Source organism: Poeciliopsis prolifica, unplaced genomic scaffold, assembly GCF_027474105.1.
Source record: "Poeciliopsis prolifica strain line A6 unplaced genomic scaffold, Auburn_PproV2 SCAFFOLD003, whole genome shotgun sequence".
Taxonomy (NCBI): Eukaryota; Metazoa; Chordata; class Actinopteri; order Cyprinodontiformes; family Poeciliidae; genus Poeciliopsis; species Poeciliopsis prolifica.
The window spans coordinates 16,348,764-16,375,791 of record NW_026562378.1 but is presented as its reverse complement, the minus strand read 5'-3'; the positions used below and the strand labels follow the sequence as shown (position 1 = coordinate 16,375,791).

At 39.3% G+C, this 27,028-nt stretch overlaps 1 protein-coding gene across 1 annotated transcript in view; it reads left to right on the top strand.

Moving 5' to 3' along the window:
- Positions 1–27,028, top strand: part of skib (v-ski avian sarcoma viral oncogene homolog b) — a 47,944-nt gene that overhangs the window by 18,109 nt on the left and 2,807 nt on the right. Inside the window, exons 2-5 of the mRNA XM_055023033.1 lie at positions 23,479–23,592; positions 24,693–24,796; positions 24,876–25,063; positions 25,308–25,582. Coding sequence (XP_054879008.1) covers positions 23,479–23,592; positions 24,693–24,796; positions 24,876–25,063; positions 25,308–25,582 — 681 coding nt within the window. The remainder of the gene's footprint in view (positions 1–23,478; positions 23,593–24,692; positions 24,797–24,875; positions 25,064–25,307; positions 25,583–27,028) is intronic.

Sequence of the window (27,028 nt, the reverse complement as noted above, 5' to 3'; positions counted from 1 at the left end):
ACAACACTGACAAACGCTAAGCTCTCTTGTCTTTGTGCTTCCCCAGAGTAAACACACTAAGAGAGCTCCTTACAGACGCACCAATCAGATTGTTGTGGCCAATTTCTAATGACCGCTTTTGTTCCACTGATCCCAATGACTTTAAAAATTGCATCAGAACATACTGTATGTGTGGGAACAGCATGCATGCTAGTGTTTTAGTCTCCTAAGAGCTCAAATGTGTCCTGTTTAAAATCTTCCACAGTTCAGCTTAAAAAGCTCAGTATGATAAAACACAGCCTTCCTGTTCTCTGCTTTTCGTCTTGTTCTCTCTCAGCCTGATTTAACCATTTTCATGTCTGTAGTAGTTTAAAAAATATTTCCTCAGAAATTGCTTCATCAGACTTCATTATTTTAAATTTTCTTGATAACTTCCACACCAACAGCAGCAAATCTTTCTGTGTGGTGCACAAAGATTAAAACGCCAATCTGAACGTATATAACTCTGGTCACCAGACAGTTTCTGTCTCTTTATTGGCTTTTTTCAGCCATAATTCTGGCTTTAGATTCAGACAGCTTCCTCCGCTGGCGCTTACATCCTTTTCCTGCTTATTAAGATGTAATATGTGGCGTCTAGGTGTTTTGTGTTTGACCAGATGCCCTCCTGTCCCCTCTTATACTTGCTCTTCAGAAACATTCAACTGGAGCCACAGTGAGCGGCTGGAAGGACAGTAAACTTTTATCACACTAATAACCTGCAGACACAGCCGACCTAATGGCTTAGGCAGCCATGGCAGGGGTTGCCCAGGGGTCAGGTTGAATTGCAGGACATAAATGGTCGATCCCAACTAGTGGGACAAATAAAGAAGGACGGGGCGAAAAAACAAGAGGGGCATCTGAGGTGAGCAGAGGGTGAAGACAGTTGTTATTGGAAGAGAGGATAATCAGTTCAATTGATTTGCAGTAAAAGAAAGCCATTGATTCAACAGCTCCTTTATAGCGAGGCGATCCGCGGCCTTTTAACCTCCTTTCCCACCAAACCCGGCTCGCCCTCAAACGCTGGACTCAGTCCGGCTCGTCAAAGCGCTCGACTCCTACACAAGTGACAAGTCAGTGAAGAGATCTGCGTTTGCCCAGCGCTCGGTGAAAACGTAGAAGCAGCAGCGCGTGTGTGTTTGTTGGTGTACGGGTGTTAAAGGCAGAGGAGGGCAGACGGCCCAAAAACTGAACTCCAGTAACAGTAAAAGGTGGCCAACCAAGAAATTACTCGAGTATTTGGTCAAAAGAATACTCAAGTACCGAGTAGCTGATCAAATTAATCATTTAATATTTAAAAATCGCATCATCAAACAGACCAAAATAGAAAGTTAAGAGGAAATGTTGGGATTTTTAAGAAAAAATTACAATAATTTATTTAAATAACAAAATAAGGAAAAATGATTTATTTAATTAGTTTCTTTCCATTAGAAACTGTGATTTGTTTCTGGTGAATTTTAATATGTTTGTTCTTCGTTTAGTGTTTAGAAAATCCAGAAGTTTTACTTCAGTACCAGTAGAAATACTTTATAAAAAAGTACTCAAGTACAGTGTAGTAAAATACTCCTAAAAGTAAGTATTTTAAACAGGTTACTAAAGTAAATGTAACTAGTTATCAACCTAGTTAATGAAGATCCAGGGTAAACATTTTTTTATTTCTTAGCGTCGTGCAGAGGGTTTGTTTTAGGTGAAGTCAGTGCTGGAACCAAAATGTTGCGAACCGCAGGCCAGACTGTGGTTCTGCGGCTCGGCTTCGTTCTCCTGAACGCAGACGGCTCTGTTTATTTTGCTTCTCTGTTTCTCAGGGAGAATTAAAGACGTTGCCAAAGGTCCTGCACTCACACCCAAAGCTCGCAATTAGCCCCCCAAAAAAACTCTTCACACAGGAAAATAAAATTGTTCCTGGGTATAGTTATTACATCTGGACTTCACCCGCTCACCGTGAGAGCGCGCCTGCTTACGTATGCGCTCCTGTCTTGTAAAAGAGCTCTTTGGAAGATGAGACGTCGCTGGATTGTTTCAGTGGCAGGATGTTTGTGTGTTTTGTTCCAAACCTTTTTTTTTTTTTTTCATAAATAGCAGTTTTTATTTTACTGAGGTCAACTGGTTTTACTAGACTTGGGAGGCAAGTCCAGAGGCTAAGGAGGCCTCCCCGCCATCTGGCATCCATAAAAAAAGGGGAGCAGGAGGTTTTTTGTTTTTTTTTTTACTGGGGTTTTATGGGATGGCAGGGTGAGACACTGAGGGGAGGAGTGACAGAGCGGATGGTGGACTCTGGTTGCCCTCTGAGCTGCAGAGCTTCCTCTGCCGTCTCAATGACAGGTCAGAAGTTCATTGCCTTTTTTTCTCCTTCTTGCGTTTTGCCTTGTAAGGTGAAGGAGGTGAGAAACTGAAGTACCAGACTGCCTATAACTATTATTATTATTATTATTTAGATTTTGTTATGGCTTGTTTGAAATCAGAAGATGGCTCACATTAAACTGGAATATTGGTGGAAACGTTTTGATTAATTGTTGCCCTGGTAAACGTGACTGAAATGTTATTTTTTATTATTTTCTACATGTTTTTGTCCATCAGAGCATCAATAAGTATCAGTAATTGTGAGAATATGATTGATTGAAGTTTCCTCATGCAGTTTAGTGATGAGAATCATATTTGTGTTTGTGGAGCTTTGGATGCCATGCAGTCAGTCGTACCTAATAAATAGGTAATAAATAGTTTGTTATGATGTTGGATTGTATTACACAATGTTGTGATAAAACTCTAAGTCCATACCTCTCTAACTCCCAAACTGGAAGAAAAATTGTTTCAATTATCTTGACGATAAAAATCTGAATAGTGTGGCATGTATATTCAGTTAGCTACCCTGAGTCACTCGATTGTAGCTGCTAATCTAGGGACTGAGATTTTCTGTTGGATGTGGATCTAGACTTTGACTAGGCCATTCGTCTGAGCCATTCCTTTGGTGACTTAACATAGTGTTTTGGTTACCAATGTTACCACCATTGGTTTTAACCATTGTTTTGGTATTTGAGAGCAACAAACCAGCAATTAAACTTAACAAACTCAAAATGTGATGCATCTGTTGTCATGTGGTACCTGGTGGCCGTTTCTGACTCTAAAGCAACTTGATTATAGTCAGTAGAGTTTCGATTTATGGCCCGAATTTGATCCCAACCCAAAATGTAGGCCGGGTTTAGCCTTCTGTGGCGCGTTTAACAAGACTACAAAATGCACAGCATAGAGAAAGGCAAGCGAAAATGTGCAATATAAACTTGTGCTAATCTTCTTATTATAGTCTACATAGAGGAGTAGGCAGCTGACGCTTTTGAGAAAAGAAAGTAAGTAAGACGTTTATGAGACTGTAAGGGCCGCTGCGCGCTGCGGTCCCACCCTGCTCCGCTCCCATCAGTCACGCATCCCAGATGAAATTTGAACAAAATCTAAGAATGTGAGAAATTACAGTTCAGTCAAATTATGGTCTAAACACTAAAGCAGTAAAATCGTAATAAAAATAATACGTCGTTTTTAATAATCTGTCGGGTCGGACCGTCCTCGGACATGACGCTGACGGGCTCGGGCCGGACCTAAAGTCTAACATTTAGAAGTAACAGAGTAATAGATTACAATTTTAAGAATGCATCCTCTTCCTTTCACTTCACCATCATGGCTTACTTTGTGATGTAACACATAAAGTCCCTTTAAAATACATCAAAGTTTGTGGTTTTAATGGGGCAAAAAGGGCAAAGTTCATGTAGTATGACCCCAAATCTCTGCCGCATAGAAAGACCCAAGTCTGGAGTATTTTTAAAACGTCTGAGGATTGCAAAGTGGTGAATGTCGGAAGATCAGACCTGAGCCTTGCAGATGGTGCAGAATTATGTGGCTGCGTAAACACTGGTGACTCAATGACTCGGTGTTGTTTGGGTATGCGTCACCCTCTCAAACTGCCCTGCGCACCACAGAGTAACGAACACACCAAGTTGTTTTGTTCAACTACACATTCTGGCCCTCTCTGCTTTTTGTCCAGAAACAGCCTTACAGTCAGGTGGCGGTGCGCTTTGTTGGCACGAGCGTTTCAAGTGGGAATAACAGCATTGTTGAGCTCTGACAGCAATAGATTTGATTTGAAGCCATCGCCGAGGACACTCCTGAGAGTCTTAGTCATGTTCCCTGCTGAGTTTTCTTTTTTTTTTTAAACAGTTTTAAAGTGCCTGAACTGATTGTGAAGCTACAAACTCAGCCTGATAGCTTTTCCAGATTGAGGTCATCATTGCAGCCATTTCAATTGTTGGTATGCTGCAGCTGGTGTGTGCAGCGCTCCACTTTTACTGGTGAAACCTTTCGAAGCGTTCTCTCTGTAATGTGACCTTTTCTATTATTAACATTAACTCAGTTTGTTTATTATAAATTAGTTGCATTTAGTTTGAGGAATCCCCTTCGGTTGCTTAAAATTAGGAACATCCACTTAAAAAAAAAAAATTATTAAATTAATTTAACATGGCAGAAACTTGTTGTTTAATCTTGTTAACCAAAAGCAACAAATAAGTAAATAAACAATCTTTAAACATTAAGGCTGTGGAACATGGAGAATAAATAAAATATCTTTTTTTTTATATACCAAGTCAGATTTTTGATTTTAATCATTTTGTTTTTCAAATGACAGAAAATATTTTTAAAAAGTGGATTTTATTTCAATCATATCTTCTGCGAGTTGTTCAACGGAAAATTAGAGCCGGCTTCGAAATTTTTTACTTAATCACGACGAGAATATAGTCATGCAATAAGAAGAATAAAAGTGCTATTTTACCAGAAGAATGTCAAAAAATTTAAATGGAAAAAAATGTTTTACTTAAAACAAAACAAAAAAAAATTACATTTATTTGTTTGTGTTGCCGTTCTCATAAAATTACTACTTCATTCTCATAGTACTATGAATTTTGACATATTACTTTATTCTTGCGTTACCACACCTCTGTTCTTGTAACATTATGTCTTTTGCTCGCTATTTCCAACTTTTGTAAATACCTCCGTCCAGCTTTTCCCCCATTATAAGCCTGGCGGGCCACCAGGCTTTACTTGTGCCCCCACCAGGCTCAGCATTGCTAATTTATTCAAGACTTTTTAAAATATTTGCTTTGTGTTACAGTATTAATCTTCCAATCTTTCATTACACATAATTATTGAATGATATTTTCAAACTTTAAGCTTTTTTCAACTCAAAAACAAGACGAATGAATGTCTGCCCGAACGCTCACTTGGTTTTGAGCCCCAACCAGGTGTGTTACGTTCAAAGACAAATTAGTTTGACTCCAACAAGTAGTAGCCACAAATAACTTGTTAAAAAACAACATTTTCAGTCGCTCTGTTCAACACTTCCGACGTTCATCATGGCGGCTTGAATGATTTAGTGACGTAGCTGAAGAGAGTCAATGCCAGAAATAATTTCTTCTGTAGATGCTTATTGTAGGTCAGACTTGGTGGAAATTAAGTGAAATCCCCTGAAGCAGTGTGGAAGATAAAATATATCAATCTAAATTAGTCATATCGACCTCTTTCTCTCGCCAATCTGGAGTCTGGCTGTTCCTCTGTTGCTTCCCTCGCAGCTCTGACTGATAGAAAGACAAAATGCTGACAGAAAGAAACTGAGCTTGTCGGCTTCTGTGTCACTTCACTCTTTTAAAATTGTAATTGTTTCCTTACCGCAGTTTAGTGCTCACCGTGACTGAGTCGGTCTCTGTTTTATAACTTGCTCCAGACGTAAAAAAGGAGGAAACCTTTTTTTTTTCTTCACAGTGTTTTAAAGCTCATGTTCAAAATACTTTTTATTCGCTTAATTCGAATGGGATTTCCCCCACAAATAAAAGCTGAGACACGAGACCTCAGCAGTAAATTATATTTTAATGGATAAACAGTTTAAGATTGTTGCCTGAAATATAAAAAGACAAAATTAGCTTTATACAAGTGATTAATAAGCTTAGTGAATGGGCAATCTTCTGTGTGATTATTGTTGATAATAGTTATTGTTGCTGTTGTTTCTTAGCAATCGCATTTTAATTAAGTGCAACAATGGAGATGGTTTTATTTTCGGAAACTTCCAACTTCTCATTAGCAAATTTATTGAAGACTCTTCAGATTATTATTCTAATTGTTGACCAAAAGAAAAAAACACTTTAAATAACAAGCAAACTGATTGGACTTGCAAAAGTTTTTTCTTTTCTTTTCTCTTAAGATGCACCTTCAGAGTCGCCGCTGTCAGACAATCCAGCTTCATTTCAGCCCAGAGCCTCTCGACATACTTTCTCTCATTTAATCGCTCCGTATTTTGCATCGTCTTGTCGTCTCGGTCGTTAAGGGAAGGAGCTTTGCTGATTGACTGAGAGGCTGCAAATGAAGTAGGTCTTGCTCTAGCCGTTTGATCCGCTGCAGTGATTCAGGGGATAAAAATGTGGCCTGTGTCTCTTTAAGAGCAGTGGCCTGTCTGCAGAATGCATCAGTCCTGTGGAGCAGACACAAGCCAGCAAGCGGACGGGGGGAGGAGCGTGGGGCTTATGCGGAGGGAGGAACGAGGACAGGAGGGAACAGCCGCAGTCTGGGCTTCCAGCCTCCTGGCTAGACTGCTGAAAGTTATTATTGAGTTCCTGTGTAGGGCCTCCCCTCCCTGTGGCATACTCCTCTGTATTCACTACAAGGTAGACAAGGGAGTCCGACACAAGCGAAGGCAGAAGTTGGCAGGCTCCCGAGCCCTGTTGCATTGACCTTATATATGACAAATAAAGAGTAATTTTGTTTTATTCCACGCCTTTGCATGGGTGAAGCCTCTGAAAGCCACACGGCTAGCAGCCGCGCAGCTGCTCCACAGCAGCTGAATCTGCGGCCTCGCTCGCTCTTGTCTTGGGTTACAGTTTAGCAGACGTCCTGTTTTCTTTGGACTCGCCTTAACTAGTTGAGACAAGAAGGTTGACGGTTCACCAAAGCCACAAATTAAATCCTGTGCTGGCGGGCTAAGTGAGGAGTATAATTCAAGGACAGGTGGTTAGGAAAACTACTCCTTAAAATAAGTTCGCCTCAGTGTGTTACGGGTGAGGAATGAATTTTAATAAGATGAAAATACAACTTATTCTCTGAGGTTCGTGGATTATACAGTGGTGTGCAAACATATTTCACTTCTCCAAGTTTTGTCAATGCGTTTCATTGGGATGTTGTGAGACGGATCAACAGAAATGGTACAAAATTACTCAAACAAAATCCACTGCAACCAATTACCTTCAGTGCTCACCCGATTACTAAACACTTTGCATGTAATTTGACCTAAACATAAATCAAGGCCAGGTTATGAAACTACGTTTGGCCAATAAATCAATCACAATATATATATCGCCAGAGACACTTGATCAAAATCCATGGGTAATTCTGACGGAATATTCAATAATTTCACCAAACTCCGATCCAGAACCACACAGCATTCTGGGAGATGTAGGCAGAGGGTAAGCGTTAGCTGCTCGACCTCTCAGCAATCTAAGCTAGGACGCACTCACTCTTTGGTTACCTAGCAACAACTTGCTTAGGAACTTGTAGTTACCTAGCAACTGAGTAACAGGCGCAGCATCAGTTTCAGGTTTCGCCGCCGGGCCTGATAACTGCTGGAAAAAAAACCCAAAACACTGAGGTGGAGTTAAAGGAGAAAACAGCTGGAGATGAAATTGTGAATAAATCAGAAAATGTCACAACAGTTTGGCAGAATATTTAAAACAAAAATCGATAATTATCAATATTGACTGATATTGAAACACTATATCGTGATACGTTTGTCAGCCATGTTTTCCTGCTCTGTTTTCGAGCTTTGAGCATCTTGCAGAGTCCGTAGTAACTCTGGAGGAGCTGCAGATATCCACAGCTCAGCTGGGACAATCTGTTTTCACAAAACATGGACTGAATGTTTCAAGAAAAAAAACATTTTTGAAAGAAATACATTATGAGTCCCATTTAAAGTTTGCCTCAAGCCTTGCAGGGGACACAGCGGACAAGTGGACAGTTCTAATCGGACCAATATATTGGGTCCTACAGGCAGAGTTGGGTCTGGAAATGCATGGAGAAGAAAATTGAGTGATTCATTATCGGTCCAATTTAGAAGTAAGCACGACCTTGTTTTGTTCTACAACCTAATTAAAATCCTAATAAAATACAAAAAGCTGAAGGTGCCTGAATGCTCTTTGTGTTGCATGTGCGTTAGCATCTCTTGCTCTTGCCTTGTAGCTGGAGAGTAACACGTCCTGCTCTGGACTCGGTTCCTGCTTGTCTGCAGCCCTAATCCCTGGCCGGCCGCTTGGCCGGCCTTCATTTAGTGGCTACACAAGAGACGCACGGCGCCTGCGTCCTCCCTGCTCATCTCGACATGAACACAGACCTTTATGTAACGCCTGGTCCTGTGTGGCCGTTCTACACCTGCTGTTGCTTTAAAGCTGCAGTATGTAACTTTTATAAATAACAGTTTTTTACTTATTTGTTAAAACTCTCAAATGTCGTGACAGTTTCATATGAGACAGATAATCTGTGAAAAGATCAATTTTCTTCTCTTCCTTCTTGAGCTGCGATTACAGTCTGAAGAAATGCACCAACTAAAAACAACCAATCAGAGCCAGGAGGATCTGAGCGCTGTCAACCACCCTCGTTTACTCGCTGCTAAATGTGATAATGGCATAGAAACTTTTAAACGCCGTGATCGGTAGCTATGGTAGTTAGCGTGAGGCTCTGCTAGCTGCAGCATAGCAGAAAGCAAGGGGTTGAGCAACTCCACACAAGACTGTGATTGACACCGCCTCCTGGCTCTGATTGGTTGTTTCTAGATTAAGCTTGTTGCAATAGGCCATAAATTAGTTAACTGCACAATAAAAGAAAACAAACTCAATCATTTCTATTTGCCTGATTTATTGTTTTTCACTTTTCTCTCCTTCTACCATAAACTGGATCAAAGTTTTTATTGGTCTCATTTCACCCTTTTTTGAAGGATTTCATTTTCTTTTACTCATTGTTTCTTTTGTTTTATTTATTTTGGATATTTAAAATGTCTTCCAGCTCCAGTGTTAAATGTTCATTAGAAATTAAAGCTTATTGAATGTGTCATTGCATTATTGTGCCATTAAATTGATTAAAAATTGTCTCAAAACAACAATATTTTCATTTATCACAATAATTTCTGGAACAATTTATCGTCCACTAAAATTTGTTATCTTGACCGGCAGTGGAAAGTTAGATTTCGGTCTTGTTTCACACCATTTTTATAAAAGTTGCATCTCACCAACAGATTCAAGCTCAACAGGCTCTGCACATTTTCTCCTGCAACACATCTGAGCCCCGGACGCTTCCAGTTCACATGATTGTTCCCCGCTTTTGCAGAGAACGCTGGGCGAAGAAGAGGGGGAATCCTGGCGCTGAAATGAGTATTTTGCAAAGTTCTGTTTGTTGAGTCAGAGCTTAGCTGGGCTCTGCTGTTATGTCGTTGCCATGGAGAAAAACATAGCCCCTTGTGCAATAAAATGGTCCAGGAAAAGACATTTCCAAGAATTTTTCAGAGTGGATAAAACAGACGGCAAATTGCAGAATTCATGAGGTGCTGCGGTCCACCTCCCACCCTCTGCAGCCCTCCATTTCAGAGCGCTCATATTCGTTTTATGGAAGCTGCGAGGCTCGAGCCCTCTCGCCTAATTACTTCTGCAAGCAGATATGTTTTCCTATGAATGGAGACGGGAAACAAAACTGGAGTTCAGGCATGAGATTCATGATCATAGAAGCGGATGTTGTGGGTGTTTTATCCCCCGTTTCCCTTGCAGAGAATTCCTTGAACATGTGGAAACAAGAGAGATGCTATTTGATCTGAAGTTACTGTACGCACAGACGCGCCATGTGAGGATAAACTTCAAAATGACGACATTCTCACAGCTTACGCATGGTTAATTGTGGTCATTTGGGCATCTGGGTTTATAAAAGCCAGATGCTTTTTTGTATTTCCTCATTTCTTTCATAAAACGAAGAGTTTTTTCTTCTTTTCTCCATTACTCGGCTATCTAAATAGACCCATTAGTATGTTTTATTAGTGCAGATATGGGTGTGGGCTTTCCTCTGGCGGTTTTCTTTCTGGCAGAGATGGTAGAGCGATCCATTTCATCCGCTTCTTTCCCTACAAACTCCCTGTGTCCCTTAAAACTCATCACTTCTTATAGCTGGAACTGGAGATCAGAGCAGATTGTTTACAACTTAAAAGATTTTAACATTTCTTTCTGTTTTTTTTTTTTTCTGTCTTGGTACTGTGTTAACACAATAACAAATTTTGCTGGATGATGAATTGTCTCAGTAATTATTGCAATAAACATTAATATTGACGTTTCAAGTCATTTTCGAGTGGTAAATTGATAATAGAACTGCAAACACTGGAACTGGAAGATATTTTAAATATCCAAAAACAACAAAATAAAACGGGAATAAAAACCGAAACAATAAAAACATAAATTTTGCTCTTTGAAAAATAATAATGTTCAGAGTTTTAAAGTTCAAATGTGTTTATTATGCTATTCATTGATCGGTAACATTTGTCTTATTTTTGTTCATCTATATTGAGTTGTAGATTTGAAGTTCACAGTTATTTGGAGACAAAGAAATGTCTTGAGCCGCATTAAGTTGTCCAACGCTGATGGCAGAATCAGAGAATAGATGTTTGAACCTGGTGGCCAGAAGGGCTTCTTCTCAACAGTAAAAAAACAAAACAGAATGGCGTCTATAAATTTCAGCAGGATTTATGGCTTCAGTTCAGCCAATTAGCTCCTTAGCAGTTTCTCAGGACGTGTAGTGTGTTGGTGAAATGACCTCACATGGGAACCCTACTCGAGCAGTGACCCTAACTTCACCTCGCCCTCTCACAGCTTTTACGGCCGCGCCCCCTTTAACCTCCCCCCGCCTCTCCTTCCCATCCCCGCACACCTCTTAACCTCTGTTATTCATCCTGTTTTCATCTTTCCAAATAAACCTGCCACCTGCCCTCCTCTCCGCTGGCTGCTCGCTCGGGGAGGGGGTGTGCTCGTCTGGCTCTGGTTACGGCGAAGGCGTGGCGCCGCGAGCAGCGGCTCAGCTGAGCAGGAAACTGCTTTTGCATTTTAAAGGCTCTTTGGTCGCCCAGCTTCTTGTCATGAAGGTAAACGCCGCTCAGATTATTAAAACACGTCACAAAATGCGACAATGAGGAAGTGTTGCAACCTTGCCTTCTTGTTTTTATTTGCAATTATCTGTTAGTGACAGAAAAATGTGCACAAAGTGATTAAATTACACATAAATGGTTGGTTTTAGCACTAGGTGCTAGATTTTAAGAGCATAAATCTGGTCTCACGCCCAGCAAGTGAACATTTGGTCAGGACTCCTGTAACACACTGGCATCCTTTGTTGCTTTTTAATCCTGAACAAATGTTTCTGGTGATTAAACCTATAAAGAAATTATAAACAGTCGGCTCAGATGGCAGCAGAACCACAAGCTCTTGGGGGCTTTTAACGTATTTTGTACAATAATCAACTGGCAACCCAGAAGCAGTAGTAAAACGGCAGGAACTTGCCAAAATTAAAAGTAGAGAGCCAATGGTTCAATGGCAGACCGGATCTGCTGGTAAAAACATTAACTAAGCAGTTTAGCTTGTAACCTGTTTTTTGCTGAATAAGCGGAAAATGCTGCGTGAGGAGAAAAAAATGTGGAGAAATAAAGTGGCACATCTCAGATCATGGTTTTAAAATCAAGCCGGTAGTTAACAGCACCATTACAACATCTTAATACCATTAAATTAGATGGAATTGGACAAGCTAGTGCATTAAAATCCAGCAGGTTTACTCAAAGTGGCTGAGTTGAGGCTAATCAGGTATTTTGTTGTTAATTTATCTTGATGTAATGATTGGCCTCTCAATCTCTGCAGTTGTGAACCACCAGTTACAAAAAAAAAAAAAAATCGCCCAATAAATCTCAGAGAAACTAAATGTGGTCAAACAGGTTCTAAGATGCATCTTGGCTTCTTTTGTTCACGTTGCATTTTGCAGGCTTTGCAGGTTGTAAGGAAAGCTGCTAATTACAACTGAGGCCACTCAAGTAAAAAGAATAAAAACCGAATTAACTTTTTCAGTGTGTGTAATTTAAAACCTCTTTAGCAGTTTTTTGTGTAGAGTAAGAAAATACCCATCCATTGTTGTTTCAGGAAAATGCATATCTCTCTTTTCTCTTTGCTACTGATTGACCACAGTTAGCATTCGTAACCGCAAACATTAAGCTCTTGCCTTTTTAAAACCCAGATATTATGGAGTCTCTTTCGTATCTTAGCTGTTAGCATAGTTAGCACATTAGCATTTGTTGCTCTTAATGTTTTACTTTTTTAAAACTTGGCTATTATGAAGTTGATATTTAAGTTGCCTTCGGCATCTTGTATTAGCAGTTAGCCAAATTAGCATCATTAGCAACAGTAACTGTAAACATTGAGGTTTTTGAAACACATTTCGCATTGTTAGCACTGTCGGCAGTAGTAATTTACACAATTATATTCTACTTTCTAAAATCTGTATTTAGCATCATATATTAACTATTAGCACAGTTTGCAACAGTAAGATTTACATTACAGAGTTGGTAGAATTGTTTTTAAGCATCTTGGTTAGTTCCGTCTTTTATTAAATACAAAGTTTGAAACATTTTGGTTTCAAGTTTTTTACAAAAAAACTGACGATTGTTTGACAGTATTAGTGATGTTTCCTTCCTAAACTGACAAATAGCAAATGAGGATTTCTTCACCAGTATAATTACTCAAACCAACCCAGAATACATATTTTAGCATTTTGTTTCTGCTCTAAAGGTTTTCAGTTTATCATTAGGAAGAACATTCGTCTTCATTCCCTGCAGTACTTTTCTTTGAGAGCGCTTGCCAGTCTTTTACATTTGCTCTTCCTCTCCTCCTCCTCTTCCTCCTGTGATGTCCTTCCTCACTGTCTCTGTGAACGGAGGAGGGAGGCCGGGATGCAGAGGAGTGATTCAGTACCAGGTACTGAGAATGATCCTGGTCCGTGTTTTGGAGCTGCTGCTGTTTGGGTTGTAAAAAGGTTATCCAGTGACATTTTAATCGTCAATCTGTCTCCTTTGCCTTGGCATTGGAATTAATCTGTGGGATTAAAATCCAGCTGGTTGGACTCTGCACTCGCTGACTCTTTGCGAGGTGGAGCTTAATAACAGTGGGAATATTGTGTGTGATTCACTGCATGTAGATGCAGGATGTGCTTATAAGTAACAAAGAGAGTGTTTGAAGTCTGGAAAATTCAGTTTACTGCTGATATTATGGTTTGTTAGCACTTCTAACAACAGGAGTTGTCCTTTTAATGGTTAACGTTTGCCTTTTCTTAATCAAGACTAATTAATTTATGTCAGACACAAAGAGTTATTGTTTGCAGTTTCATCGCTCTGATTGTTTTTATGAGCTCAGATTCTAAACAAAAACACTCCAATGTTATTCTATGTCTCCATAGGTCTGAGAAAATAACAAATCTTATCTTCTGGAAATTGGTTTTGAAAGATCAAGACATTAATAACAACAGGGAGGTTGTTATTGAGATTTTGATGCAGGGAAAAAGAGGATTTTAACCTTTACTCCTTTGTGTAATGCTGCATTACTGGGAGCCGCATTGAAAAGAATTCTATTCATAGACGCATTTCTGTAAATGCGCCGTCATAAATACCGGTTTTCTTATGACTTGCAAAGGACCGATCTGTTTTTTGAAATCAGATTGCAGAAAAAATTGTGAAATGCAAAAGAACAAAACAGACCCTTTCAACACATCCAAGAGTAATCGCATTTCATGTTTAACATTTTATTGTTCAACAGCTAACCTCTCACATAAAAATGTAATGCTAATAATATGCAAAAGTATTGCTTTACTCTTCTTCTTTTTGCTGTGAAAGACATCTACTTAATTCAACGCAGTTTTTAGAAATACTGCACTTATTAAATATTGCAGATTTTAATTATTAAAACGATTTACAGAAAGTATGATTTTATATGAGCGAAAGCTGAAATGTATTACCAGTAGATGTAAGCAGAGATAAGGAAGAGACGTAATGCCAAGGGATAAAGCTGGCAAAGATGGCGCTGGCACTGCTGCACTGCAGAGATCAAGTTATGTGGGGGCATGAACACAACACACAAACATACAGAAAAGCACCAAACCAGATAAGCTGCAACAGTTATTCATGCTGTTTGCCAGACTCTAAATAATAGATAAAAAGAAATAAGAATTTATGAAACATTTCTCCACTTTGTGTTTTGGAGATGTCCTGCAGCAAGGCTAACATTTAGCGTCTGATTTATGTGTGTATTATCCAAAACTGCCGGGTCAGAGCTCGTTTTTTAATCAATGTATGCTACAAAGTGAAAGAGAAGGTGTGGGAATAACAGAGAAGCCTAAAGCAGTTATGCTAATGTCGGATTTATCCAAGAAAAACAAAGTAGTTATGGCTCTCAGGTTGAATTTTCCCACTACTTCTGACATTCTCATTCCTTTCATTTGTGTGTTTTCCAAAAATTTTCTTTTTGTTGTTGTTAAAATTCATTTTCTCTATGCTAAATTAAAAAGCCCATTAATGCACACGCTTTCCCTTTCTCATTAACCTTCATCCCCTCTGGCCTGCAGGTCAGCTCTGCAGCTGCTCTGAGCCTGAATTGACAATGTGCTAAAAATTATAAGAAGCATAAATATTGTATATGTGTGCACTGCAAAAACACAAACCATCACCAACTATTTTTGGTTTACTTTCCAATACAAATGTCTTAGTACATTTGGAATGAGATAAATTTTACAAAAACCTTTTAAGCTAAATATAGAAGGTTATTTTTAGTAAATAATTACTTAATATTGGTGAAAACATACTTGTGCTGCTGGCAGATTATTTCACTTATAAGATGGGAAAACTGTCTTGCAACTAGTACTTTAAAAAAAAATCAATTTTAAGAAATTATTTACTTCAAACAAACTACTTGTAGGTACGGTTTGACTAAATTCAAGTGCACAAAGCTATTCGTACCAGAAACTGGACCAAAACTACATCCTATTTAATATAATTATATGTAAAATATTTTGATTTTGTTATTTTGTGGTGTCTTTCAATATTTTATTATTTCAATATTGTTTGAACGTACATGAATGAGGCTCTGGTTTATGTCCTTCTAAATACTGAAATCGCTATTTTTCATTTCCCTAGAAGGACTCAAAATCACGCTAAAAATGATTACATGAATAAAATATAACCTGCAGAGACTTGAGTTTCGTGTCTTTTCGTCTGGGGTTTACAGAGAGGTCACCCTGCAAAGCAGAGGGAGCGATGCCACAGTCGGCATACTGTCCTGGAAGAAAGGCAGGCATGCATGTCTTTGTTGTTACAGTTGCCATGCTTGGGCCTGAAGTGGAATCCATTTCTTCTCATGCAGTAGAACAGTATATACATATATTTTCTTTTTGTTTGCTCTCAGCAGCAGGATGATCCTTTCATGGGCACACAGTCAGTTCACTTATTTCAAGAACAGGTTTTTTTTTTTTTTTTTTTGTTTGTGACGAAGACACCAGAAATTAAACTTGTCAGCGAAAGATTACGGGGAGTTCACGCTGTCTTATTTTCTTAAGCCAGATTTGGACGTGACGCACAATAGCAGTGAATGGAGTTAACTACACAAAAAAAATACAAGACTACAACATGTTCTCACTGTGAAAAAAAACAACGGAAATCTGAATTCCTAAATGTTACTCTTTGTGCAACACTGTGGCTTTTCTTAGGATTTGCGAAGTGATCGGTCTTGTCTAGTGGCAGTTGGCAAGCAACGTTTTGTTGCATTATAGCCGCCAACTTCAACGAAGCGTTGATCGAGATATAAAATGGCTGGACAACGTGGCTGAAAAAAAAAAAAAAAATCAAATTATATAAATAATTATTGATACTTTTTTTTATATCTGAAATGCTGCCAAAGTTTTTCCCTGTTTCATCCACAGTTTCCTTTTGAGATGTTTTCATTTTCTTCTTTCACTCAATGCAGTTCTTTTTATTTTTAAAAAGCCGTGAGGCACGGTGCTGAAACCTTAAACTGCTGCTGCGCAAGTTACGCAACAGTTTGTTGCTAGGTAACCAAGGAATAAATGAGTTGCTAGGTAACCAAAGAGCAAGTGAGTTAGTTGATGTCACAGACTTTGCTTTGCTGGCTATGAGTGGTTGCCTACATCCCCCAGAATGCTGTGCAGTTCTGGCTCAGAGTTAAGTGAAAGTATTAAAAATTCTATCATCATATTTTCTATTGATATTGATCATGTTTATATTGCGATACTGTTATAAATTCATTGCTGTGTAACATGTGGAAAACCCTAATAACCAAGCAGAGCCACGGTGGGTCGGTTCTTCTGATCTGAATACATGGAGACATCTTTTCACCTTTTCACGGTTCAGCCACGGTGTGACATGGGTTGACAATGTCAACTTTTCTGTGTGTATTGACTGAAATTTTACTCGAGGCAAGGTAGTCATGCTCCACAATGCATCCGTTCAATGAGCTTTTGTCCACCAAGGAGCAGTCAAGGACATGACTTTGTTTACATTTACATGGAGGATTGTAAATATAGGTGGTTCTTCTATTAACACAGTTGTCTCATCGCTGTGTCTCATAAAGTCTTAAAAATAAAAAACAACTGCGAGTAGAAAACAGTAAAAGTCATGCCACCAGTTTGACAGTATTTCAGATATTTAAAACAAAAAAATTAATAAATATCAATATCGACTGATTTGATGTATCAGGTATATTGTGATACTTTTTTTTTCAGCCGTACAGTCTAAAAGAAAAGTGACAATACAAAGAATGATGTCAAGTTAGAAGTAACTTTTGGGAAGTTTTGTTACCTTATTGAGTGATTTAATTAAAGTTTATTTGCCTTGAAGTTGGAAAGCTGTGTGTTCCTGGCAAGATTTTCCACCTTTAGGGAGAGCAGCTTGTCCTCCATCCACCTCAGACCTCATCAATTCTCAATCCCAAAGACAATTAGGACAATCCAATAAGCTTTACTCTAATGCCGACCTTATGCCAAGCCTTGTGGCTGCCTTTCTGTGACTGCGCTTCCATGACTCAGATAACCAGCCCACATAAATAAAACGTCCTCAAACTGGACGCAGCAGAAGGGGAGTAAATTGATAAACTAAGCTAAGATTTAGAGAGGGGAAATGGGAGCCGCGTCTGCGTGGAATGGGGATGAGGTTTCAGGGATATTCTAAGCACGCAGCGATAGTTTTCGCCCAGCTGTTACTGTACGGGGCGAGCACGGGGCTTTATATAAATCAAGGGACTGTCACACGATTTGTTCGACTGAATGGAGAGCTCAGGGCATCACCGCGACTACATATACATGGAACCGCAGGGATCAGGTTACTGAAACTAGTATTCTCCCACTTCCAACTAAGGCTGTCACCCGAATGGCCCTGCCAGTTGCTGTGCCCTTGAGTGAGACAGCGCCCCACTAAGCACATGTCGATCTGGGGATTACATTCAGGGGTTTAGGAGGGGAAAGGAGGACGTAATCTGAAACTGTTGTGTCTTGTTGCTGTGCACTTTTCTTAATGCTGTGCTATCATGCAGCGTGCAATGGTATTGTATGACCACTGCCTGAGGAAGTTCATCTGTGGAAACTATTTTTGTCTCGCCAGATGAGAGCTGCAGCATGTTTTGTATCTTCCTAATTTCATTAGTGCTTTTTAGAGCCACAGCAGATGTGAGTGGCTTACATTTTAGCCCTCCATAACTGTGTGTGTGTGTGTGCTTCCTAAAAGCATGAAATATTTACAGACTTGGCAAGATTACATAAAGTGAAGCACCCTAGCTCACATTTATGCTCTCAGCAGCGTTACATTCTCCTGTGTATAATGAATATAAACCATGCATCTACAAGGCATTTAGCTGCAGCTCCAGGAAAGAAAAGAAAACTCTCAAACCATTCAAACCATCTGTTTATGAGTTTGTCAGAAGCTTATTGTCAAACTTGTTTAGTTTAATGGATTGTGCCATGTTACAGAGCCAAGATAAACAGTTTCCATCAATAGACGAGAAGACGACATTGGCTTCATTGCCGAGAAACATAATGTCACTGCATCCGCCATTTTGTGAGTGGCAAGTTTGCCTTAGGTGTTTGCTAGGAAAGTGAGGATTTTTTGTGTGTCATTTTATTACTAATGTTGAAGTTAATTTACAATACCTGCTCATTAAAAACCAAAATATCGCCACTCTAAAACAAATAGACTGCATTTAAACTGAACCTTAAAAATACACCAAGCCACTTCGTTAAATATAAACATTTTAACCAGACATATTAAATTGTAGTTCGTTGAGCTTTTAATTTTTGAAAGCTAAACTAAAGAGAGCTTTAGACATTTATACACAGACTAGAGGGAAGCATTGTTTTAAAAACAGCTAAAATAATGACATCCAGTCATATTTTCTCCATTATGAAACTCCAGATCCAGCAGCAATACTCAATCTGTGATGAACAAACAAATCCAGGACTTTGTTATTATTGTTCAAATAGTTTTATATTTGTGTTTAACAAATAAAGATCTTTTTATGATTTGAAGTTTACAGACTTATTGAATGAGATGGTAGCTGTTAATAAAAAAAAAACAATCCTTGTTTCCATTAGCCACTCAAATTTATCTTGGTATTTATCTTATTTCCTCAACTTTCAATCCTAAGACACACAAAGATACATACATACATTTACACACACCGATATTATTATGCAAGTATCTCAATAAATTTGTATAGTTGTCAGTTTGCTTTATTTATTTGTGTGTAATATAATTAAAAAGCGTAAAACCGCTCAGTCAAGATGTAGACTTAAAAAACTATCTATATCTTACAGATGTAAATTAATTGTTACTTTAGATCTATATGTAGCTTTATTATTAGAATCAGACTTGTTTTAGTTGTTGACTGATTAATGACACACAAACATGTAAGATAAATATTTTCACTAACTTTTGTTACATTAGAACAAGGCAGCCATATTGGATTGGAGATCACATGTTGTACTGGAATATCTGCCATTATACATCAGAACTAGGACTCGCAGGGAGGATCTCAATATTTACCGCCCTCTCTAACTTATTCAGATCAACAAATTTAATATTTTTATTATTACCATGTTTTTTGGCAAGACTGTCACTTGAGTTGTGGCTGTTTGTCAGATTGCCCATTTTTCTTTTAACTTATAAATTTTAGGCTTGAAATTGTTCCAGTCTGAGGGTGTAGCAGCACTGAGAGCCAGAATTATTGTTATTTTTATTGGGAGTCTGAAGGGACACACTCTTATTAAGCTTATTACAACCTGTCAGACCTAAAACGTTTTCACAGCCATCATGCTTTGACTCGATTCTGTCACTAATTCATATGAGTAATCTTATTCATAAGTCGTCTCCTCTGCGTTGGACACGTTAGTTTTATTCTGTTATTTGTGCATTATGTAAAATCTTTTTTTTAATGTAATATAACCAATCAAGGGCAAATAATTGGGCGTCTTTTGTTGGAAGACTTTAATTAATTTATTTTTTTATTAAAATTAGCTTTTAATAATCTGTTTTCTGAAGCTCTACCAAAGTAAAAAAGGGTTTGCACAGCACAGATACTTAACACTACCAAAAATGAAAAAAGCCTCAAGTTGTTATTCAGCAGGTTGGATAAACAGCAGGATCTCCATTCAGATGTTGATATGTTTGCAGTGAGCCGTGTGTGTGATTATAAGTCACGCTGGCATGGAAATTACCAAGGCCTTGTGCTTGTACAGTATTGGCTTGCTGTTATATAGCACTAATTAAAAAATAATGCATGTCTGCTCTTGCCCATCTGCTATTAAACCCTGTTTAGCCCACAGGTTTGCTTTGAACTGCTCCCTCATTACTGCTTCTCAAAGAAATATCATACAATAGCGAGTTGAAAAGGGCAATGCTTGAATGGAGTCTGAAAGGGGAGGCTGTACTTGGCCTTCAAATACACATTCCTTCGGCTCAGTGCTTCCTCTGTGGTCCCCCGCTTCTGGCCCACTCCCCCTCCCACTCAAGACTCAGTTCCCACAGGGGACTCAGCCAAAGCAAACTCCTCAGAGGAAGTCTCCTTCTCCTTCCAGTGTGAGGGGAAAGAAAGGGATGCATGTCCAATCCGGGCCCTGTGGGACATGCGAGGCGGTAGGATGTGCGGGGAGGCTGTTATGGCTCCGCGGCCGTGCTGTGTCTATGATGTGGTGGTGAGTAAAGCCTGTGCGGCTGCTCTCCTGTGAGGTCAGTGTCATATTTAGCCAGCAGGTCCCTTGTGGTGTCTGGGAGTGTCTGTTTTCTGGCTCTATTATGTCTAGTGCTCGCAGCCTTCCTGGAGCTGGAAACCTCAGGGTAGAAATAGTACCAGACGAGCAGACATCCTTTGTCAGGAAAACAGCAGTCACGTCAGTAATTACAGAGTCTGATTACAACGGCCCGGCAGCTCTTAGAATACCACTGGCCTGGACCCAAAGACAGGTGAGGGGTCGAGTCACCGCTGAGTGGGACGCAGTCTGGAGGAGGTCTGGGTTAAAGGATTTAACCTACAGTAGCAAAAACAAACACGGAGTTTTGTGTGTGAAAGGTGTGTTGTGAAGTGGCGACTGGTTAGACAGGTGGAGACATGAGGGGAGTGTCCCGGCAAATATGCACACCTCATGAAGCGCTAAGCCTGCACTTGTAAATACAAAGCAAATAAAAACGGATATTCATCATGGTTAACTGGAGTTATTTATTAAACAGCCGTTAAAACTATTTCCAGTTATTTTATGTTTACTTTGTGATTTGCTCTGATAAAATAGAGTTTAGTAGGTTTCACAATGGACACACATTTTATGTGGGTATATTTTAATCATATTTCAGATTAAGAAATCATTTTAAGTCTCTTTATTTGTCTGCCTGGAGAGATATTTGCCTTGAACCAAGGGATTTACACTGCCCAGCTAAAAGACATCTAAATAAATCATTTAGTGTATAATAATTTACATTACAAGTTACATTTTGTGATTAAGGCATGAAATGTTACCAAAATAGAAATATGAAACTGCTGAGCTCAGCTTGCTAGCTAGTTTGACTTTAGCAATTGCTAAAGCCTAACTTTAGCTGTTGCTAAGCTAACTAAAATGGATATAAACTTAATTTGTTTAATCTTTTCTAACAGGTTAAATGTTTCCATGCCAATCACAGTTAAGATGTGCTGTTTTTCAGTAAGAACTGCCTCAAGGTCAAAATGTTAGTTACCAAGCAAATTTGTTCTTAGTGTTAGCATTCTCACTAAGTTAGCTAAATATGGTTTTAAATGGCAACTTTTTAAATTTGTTATAGGGGTGGGGCATATTAAAGATTAAAGATTTTTCTGAAAACCACAGCTAAGTAACGACGACTACATTCACTGAAGCAGTGAGTTTGTCTTTTGTGTTACTGTGTAGCTAAATTAGTTAAAGCTGTGCAGAAGCCAAAATTCTCACTCCGAAACAGAAACTTTCTGAGCCACAAAATCTTATATCTCTCTTAATTTTTATCAAGCTGATACATTCATTCACAAAATAACAATTTAGAAACGGCGCACTTCACCCTGAACATACAATTCCTACTGGGTGTAGCATTATGCTAACCATTTCCCAGATTTGAACAAAGACTAAAGAATTGAATCTATGTTTAAGTTTGAAGTGGTTCTGTCTCACATGCTTTAACTCGATATTGACTGATAACTTATACCAAATAAAATAAGTGGCGCTTCTGGATTGGCTGCTTTGATTAGAAATGTTAGCCAGTAGCGTGTCAATTTGCATTAGTATTTCAACTTCTAAACCTACATTTTCTTTTGAATAATAAAGATAAGCTCTAAATCTTTAGACTTACATTTTTATGTAAGTAAAATAAAAATATAGCTAGTTCTGGTTAGCTACCTTATGAGACATCACTAGAGGAATAAGCGCATAGAAACTTTTAGGAGGGAAATTTTTATTGTGATTAAGTGATGATGAAAAGTAACCGTGACATATTGCCTAAGTCTGGCTATTAAAAACTCACATTGGGTGAAATGTTAAATCATTTTAATGACTAACATTGAACATCCTCCTGAATTTCTTTTTACAGTGCGTATGAGACATTTTTGTCTTTATTTTAGGTGTGCTGTGCCAGACCCAACGTACCACCTCCACCTCCGTCAGACACACACGCTCCTATGAATACACACACCCTCCCACATGCACATACGTGTCTACACTCCTTTAACCACCCACCTGACCACACGACCCACTCACAGCTGCATCTACACACACTCACAAACACACACACACACACACCCAAGCAGACACACACAGAGCGCGGCCTTGTGTAGAAAACCATTCTAGACGTGATTCATTACCAGGCAGGCTTCTCGCGAAATTTCTATTTTTAGGTGATTACAGCAAAGCAGCGATAAAGATTTTCACAAACACACATAAACCTCCAGGAGTGTTTCATTGAGGATTTTTGAAGGGAAGTAATCATTTCTCTTGAATCGCACGCGGGGAGATGGGAGTGTTGGCCCTTCCTGCAGGCAGGATGTCATAGTAGTGAGTAAGAGAGCGGCAAGCAGGTCTGTGCTGGCCTCTGTGCCTGACTAGGTAAACATATCCTCTGTCTGACAAGTGCAGACCCGAGGACTGTAAGCAGATTAGCCATCCTGCAGCTTGAAGGAACGCCACAGTTTTTTGCAGAATTCAGCACTTTGCATCCAGACGGATACTTTAACTCCTCCCTGGTTTTGAGAATGCCCTCGAACTGCACATGACTCTGCAGTTCTGCGTCAACCGTACGATCCCATCTGCAGTCAGATCCGACTGCAATTACTTTAATTGGTCTTCCTCCCTGTCTGCCTTTGGACTGCGGTGTCTCTGTGGTTCGGGGAGTCGATCTGCTCCACCTGACGGCGCCTCTTCTCCTTGGCAGGCAGCAGTGTAGCCCTACGCTGGCTGCCAGCCAGGCCAGCTTGAGTGTCTGCTCAGCTCAAAGGCCCGCTCACACACAAGCGCACAAAAACACACACAGATGCAGGCATGCCAAGCCCAGAGATTGAATGCTTACACAGACACATCTTCCATCGTCCTTTCCTCACTGTGGCTCTATAATTTGTTCCCTTTCCATGACCGTCTCTTATTTACTGTGGGAAGGAATTCTGAAACATCTCTTCATGTTCTGACAAATCTGTGTGCCTCTCATGAACAACACCTTTTAAGTCACAGGGCAGTAGTTTTTAGAAGTTACAGGCTCTTGAAATATCCACTGTACTCTGTGATGTAATGTGTGCACTTCAACTCCGCGAGGATGTCGATGATTAAACCTCCACTCTCTGCTTCTCTCTGCAGTCCCCCAGCCCGATCCCAGCCAAGAGGGCCAAATTTGACAAATTACAGTCTCCGCCATCTGACAAAGACAGGAAGCCTGACTGGTTGCAGTCCATGTCCAAGTCTGCACACAAGGTCTGTAAGCTTTACAGCATCTTAAAAGAAAGAATTTATAACCCATGAACGTTTTTTTAAAATTCTGTCAGCTTACATAACCTTTGTTTCATGATTAATGTGACAGTGCAACATAAAAGTAGGAAAACGATGCATGAAGTATTGCAAACAAAACTGAAGCATGTGGCATCCATTTGTGTTACTCTGATACGTCTAAATATAATCCAGTTTCAGAGATTGCATTAAAAAGTCAAGTAATTAGTGACTGGACAAAAAAAACCTTCCCTAAAGTTATTATGATAAACTTTAATACTGTCATTTTTATTTACATTTTCATGTAAATAAAATAATATAATAATGTAAAGTTGCCCTCCCAAAGACTAATAAACTTTAATTTTGTAAAGTGTAATCCACAATGGAACTGGAAGATATTTTACCAAAGTAAAACACAACCAAATCAAGAAATAAAACCAAAATATAACTGAAACGCATTAAAAGTCTTTAAATTAAATTCTCCTAAATCACCAAAAAACCATCAAGCTCATTGTAATTCTTTATGTGATTAATTGATTAATTGCTTACTGCAAGAAACTTACACGTTTTTGTTATATTTTAGTTTACGTCATCCCTGCTGTAGAGCGTAGAATACAGATACATTTTTAATAACAGTGGATTGAAACTGTCTTTCCTTTAGTTCATTTGTGTTGTTTTATCTCCAAAAGTGGTGCTGAAAAAAGTTAAAAATGCTTGAAAAGTAGTTGGATTTTACTGTGAACGATGAAGCAAAAGGTGCTTTTTATGTTCCTCAGTTGAACACAGTTCTGCTGTTTGTCTCTGTTTTGCACTCGTCAGTATTGATCTATAAAATCTCCTCTGAAGTTGTGGCTGCAGCATGACAAAAGGGAAAGCAGTTCAAGGGTTATGAATCCTGTTTCATGGCAATGTAAAGCTTAAAGATCACAAGACTCACTCTCCTTTCAGTCATTTCATTATCATATATGTATGACCTCCAATTATATGGTGGTGTTTAAAATAGAGGAGCCTTTGACTGCGTTCTCCATGGCTGGTTTAATGTTCTTAGTTCACAGAGTTTAACCGAAGTTGTTTTTTGCTGTCAATAGGATCTGAAACAGGCCCAGCTGAAACAGAGGCCCTCTGCTTTCCGCCCCTGGTCTCCAAAAGCCGTGGAAAAGGAGAAACCGGTACCTCACAAGGAAGCTGAGAGGTGAGTCTTCTAAACAGATCTGTTTCAGTGTGTGCGTATAAAATACAGAATATTTGATTTATGCATACTTTCTCCACAGACCCACCAATAGGAATCGTGAGACTCTGGTTTCTCCTCCGCTCCATCCCAACGAAAGCCACGTTTCAGGATCCAAAAACATTTCCATAAAAGAGCCACATAACAGCAAACCGACCCATTCGATGTGTTCTGGTCAGGCCGAGGATATGGACACCGACAGGGAGATCGACGTGGACGACTGCGATGATGGTAGGCTAAAAAAGAAACAAGTTCAGCATTACACAATCAGTCCGCAGAGACTTTTTTTGGTTGCAAGTGTATTTCATTGTAAGCAAAGTAGATGAATCACAGAGCAGCCAGTGGAGGGAGAATTCAGAACAACTGCGCCATCTGGTGTTAGAAAGAAGAACTAAAAGTTTAAAAACAGGAAACTTGTTGGGTTTTTTGTTGTTGTTCTAATGTTTTCTGCCACATTCCTCTGAAATCTCTTCAGGTCCAGTTCCAGCTTCCTCCCTCACCTCACCTCCAGCGGCGTATGGCGGTGTTTCTCAGAGCCTGTCTCCCCAGAGGCCTCTGCAGGCCCAGGATCTGGTTCCCTGGCAGGCAGGGCCGGTTTGCCCAGAGATAGAGGCCATGAGGCAGATGCTGTATGCTGGGATGGAAACCAGAGAGGCCAGGGAAAAGGTCCTGCAAGAGATCGTCCGGATGAGAGTGAAGCAAGAGGAGAAGCTGGCGGCTGCCCTGCAAGCCAAACGCAGCCTGCAGCAGGTAGCTCCTCACCCTGTAGTTACTTTGTGAGACATAAAATAAAGTATTCAATGCTAACAGCTCCTCAATAAATTGAGCTTTTGTTGCAGCAGCAAAAGGTAATCTATTATGCTTCCTTGAGATGGTTAATGTAGCTCTATGGGCTACAAAACATTACACTTTATGCACAAAATTATTCTTAGATAATGAGATTTCAGTCTGGTCAGTTCAGCCTATTTTGAGCTCTTTGTCACTTTAAATCAAATAAGCTGCTGCAGGCCACGCCCCCCAACTCTACACCCACATGTAAAGATGGCTGAAGATATACACACATCTTTGAAAAGCATTAGTAGAGCCTCCTGCACAGCCACCAAGAATGTAACAAGTGGTTTCTGAGTAGTAAGTCAACAACAAAACACTTGCCTTTTCTAGCAGCCATTGTACAGCGCATACAGCAGTAAAACCAGCTGACCAAATATGCTGGAGCGATGCTTATGTTGCTAAGTGAAAGGCAGGGTTAGGATGGATTTGCTCAGTAACGGTGCAGTGTGACTCAAAATTTGGAGGATTTTGAGTCACACTGCACTCAAAATCAACTCCTACAAGCAGCTGGTCTGTTTGTGGGAGCAGAAACCCAAATGGAAGTATAAAAACGTGTAAAAAGGGAATTTTGCATAATGTGTCTCTTTTAAAAAAACACTGTAGGAAATAACTTAAATAAAAGCTGTGGTTACACACAAATATGTCTATAAGAATTGTGATTTTTGTGTCTGATGAACTATTCCTCTTTTGATCTAGTTGCAGTTTTTGGATAAACGATATTAAATATAAAGCTGACCTACTTTCATTAAACTGGAAACGGGTCAGATTTATATTTAAAATCTCCTTGTCCTGTTGAGAATTGGACTTCTGTGCAACGTCATATGAAAACCCCAGGGAAACAGGAGATCACTGGTTTAAAGTTCCTTTCGGTCTAAATCAGGATTGCTAAATTTTTGTCAAGCAACAGGATCTAGTTCAGCCTTCATTTGAAAACACTTGTTGTGTTTTAATACATCAATTAAAAGCAGATTTTTGCGTACCAAAAATCAAGGTGTACTTTAGAGTATAAGTCAATAAGTAAATAAGTAATAAGCTTGTAAAAGATGATTACTTTGTGTTGTGACATTATTGTAAGAAGATTTTAATTTGAAAGTCATAGTCTTGCCCTAATGTGTTCAATTCTTTGTTGAACACATTGTGAGACCCCCAGGCCTCACTTTGCACACCCTTGTCCTAAAAGGTGCATTTTCTGTCAACTTAATGGGCAAATATCTTATCCAGACACTCAGTTCAGCTTTTAAAAGTAAAGTCTGTTGTATTTATTTGGTGCAAAAGGCATTTAGGAAACAATTACTTCTTTACATTTTTCCCAATACGGCATAGATTGAGATTATGCAATTATTATGCATTAGTCTATTTAAAAAC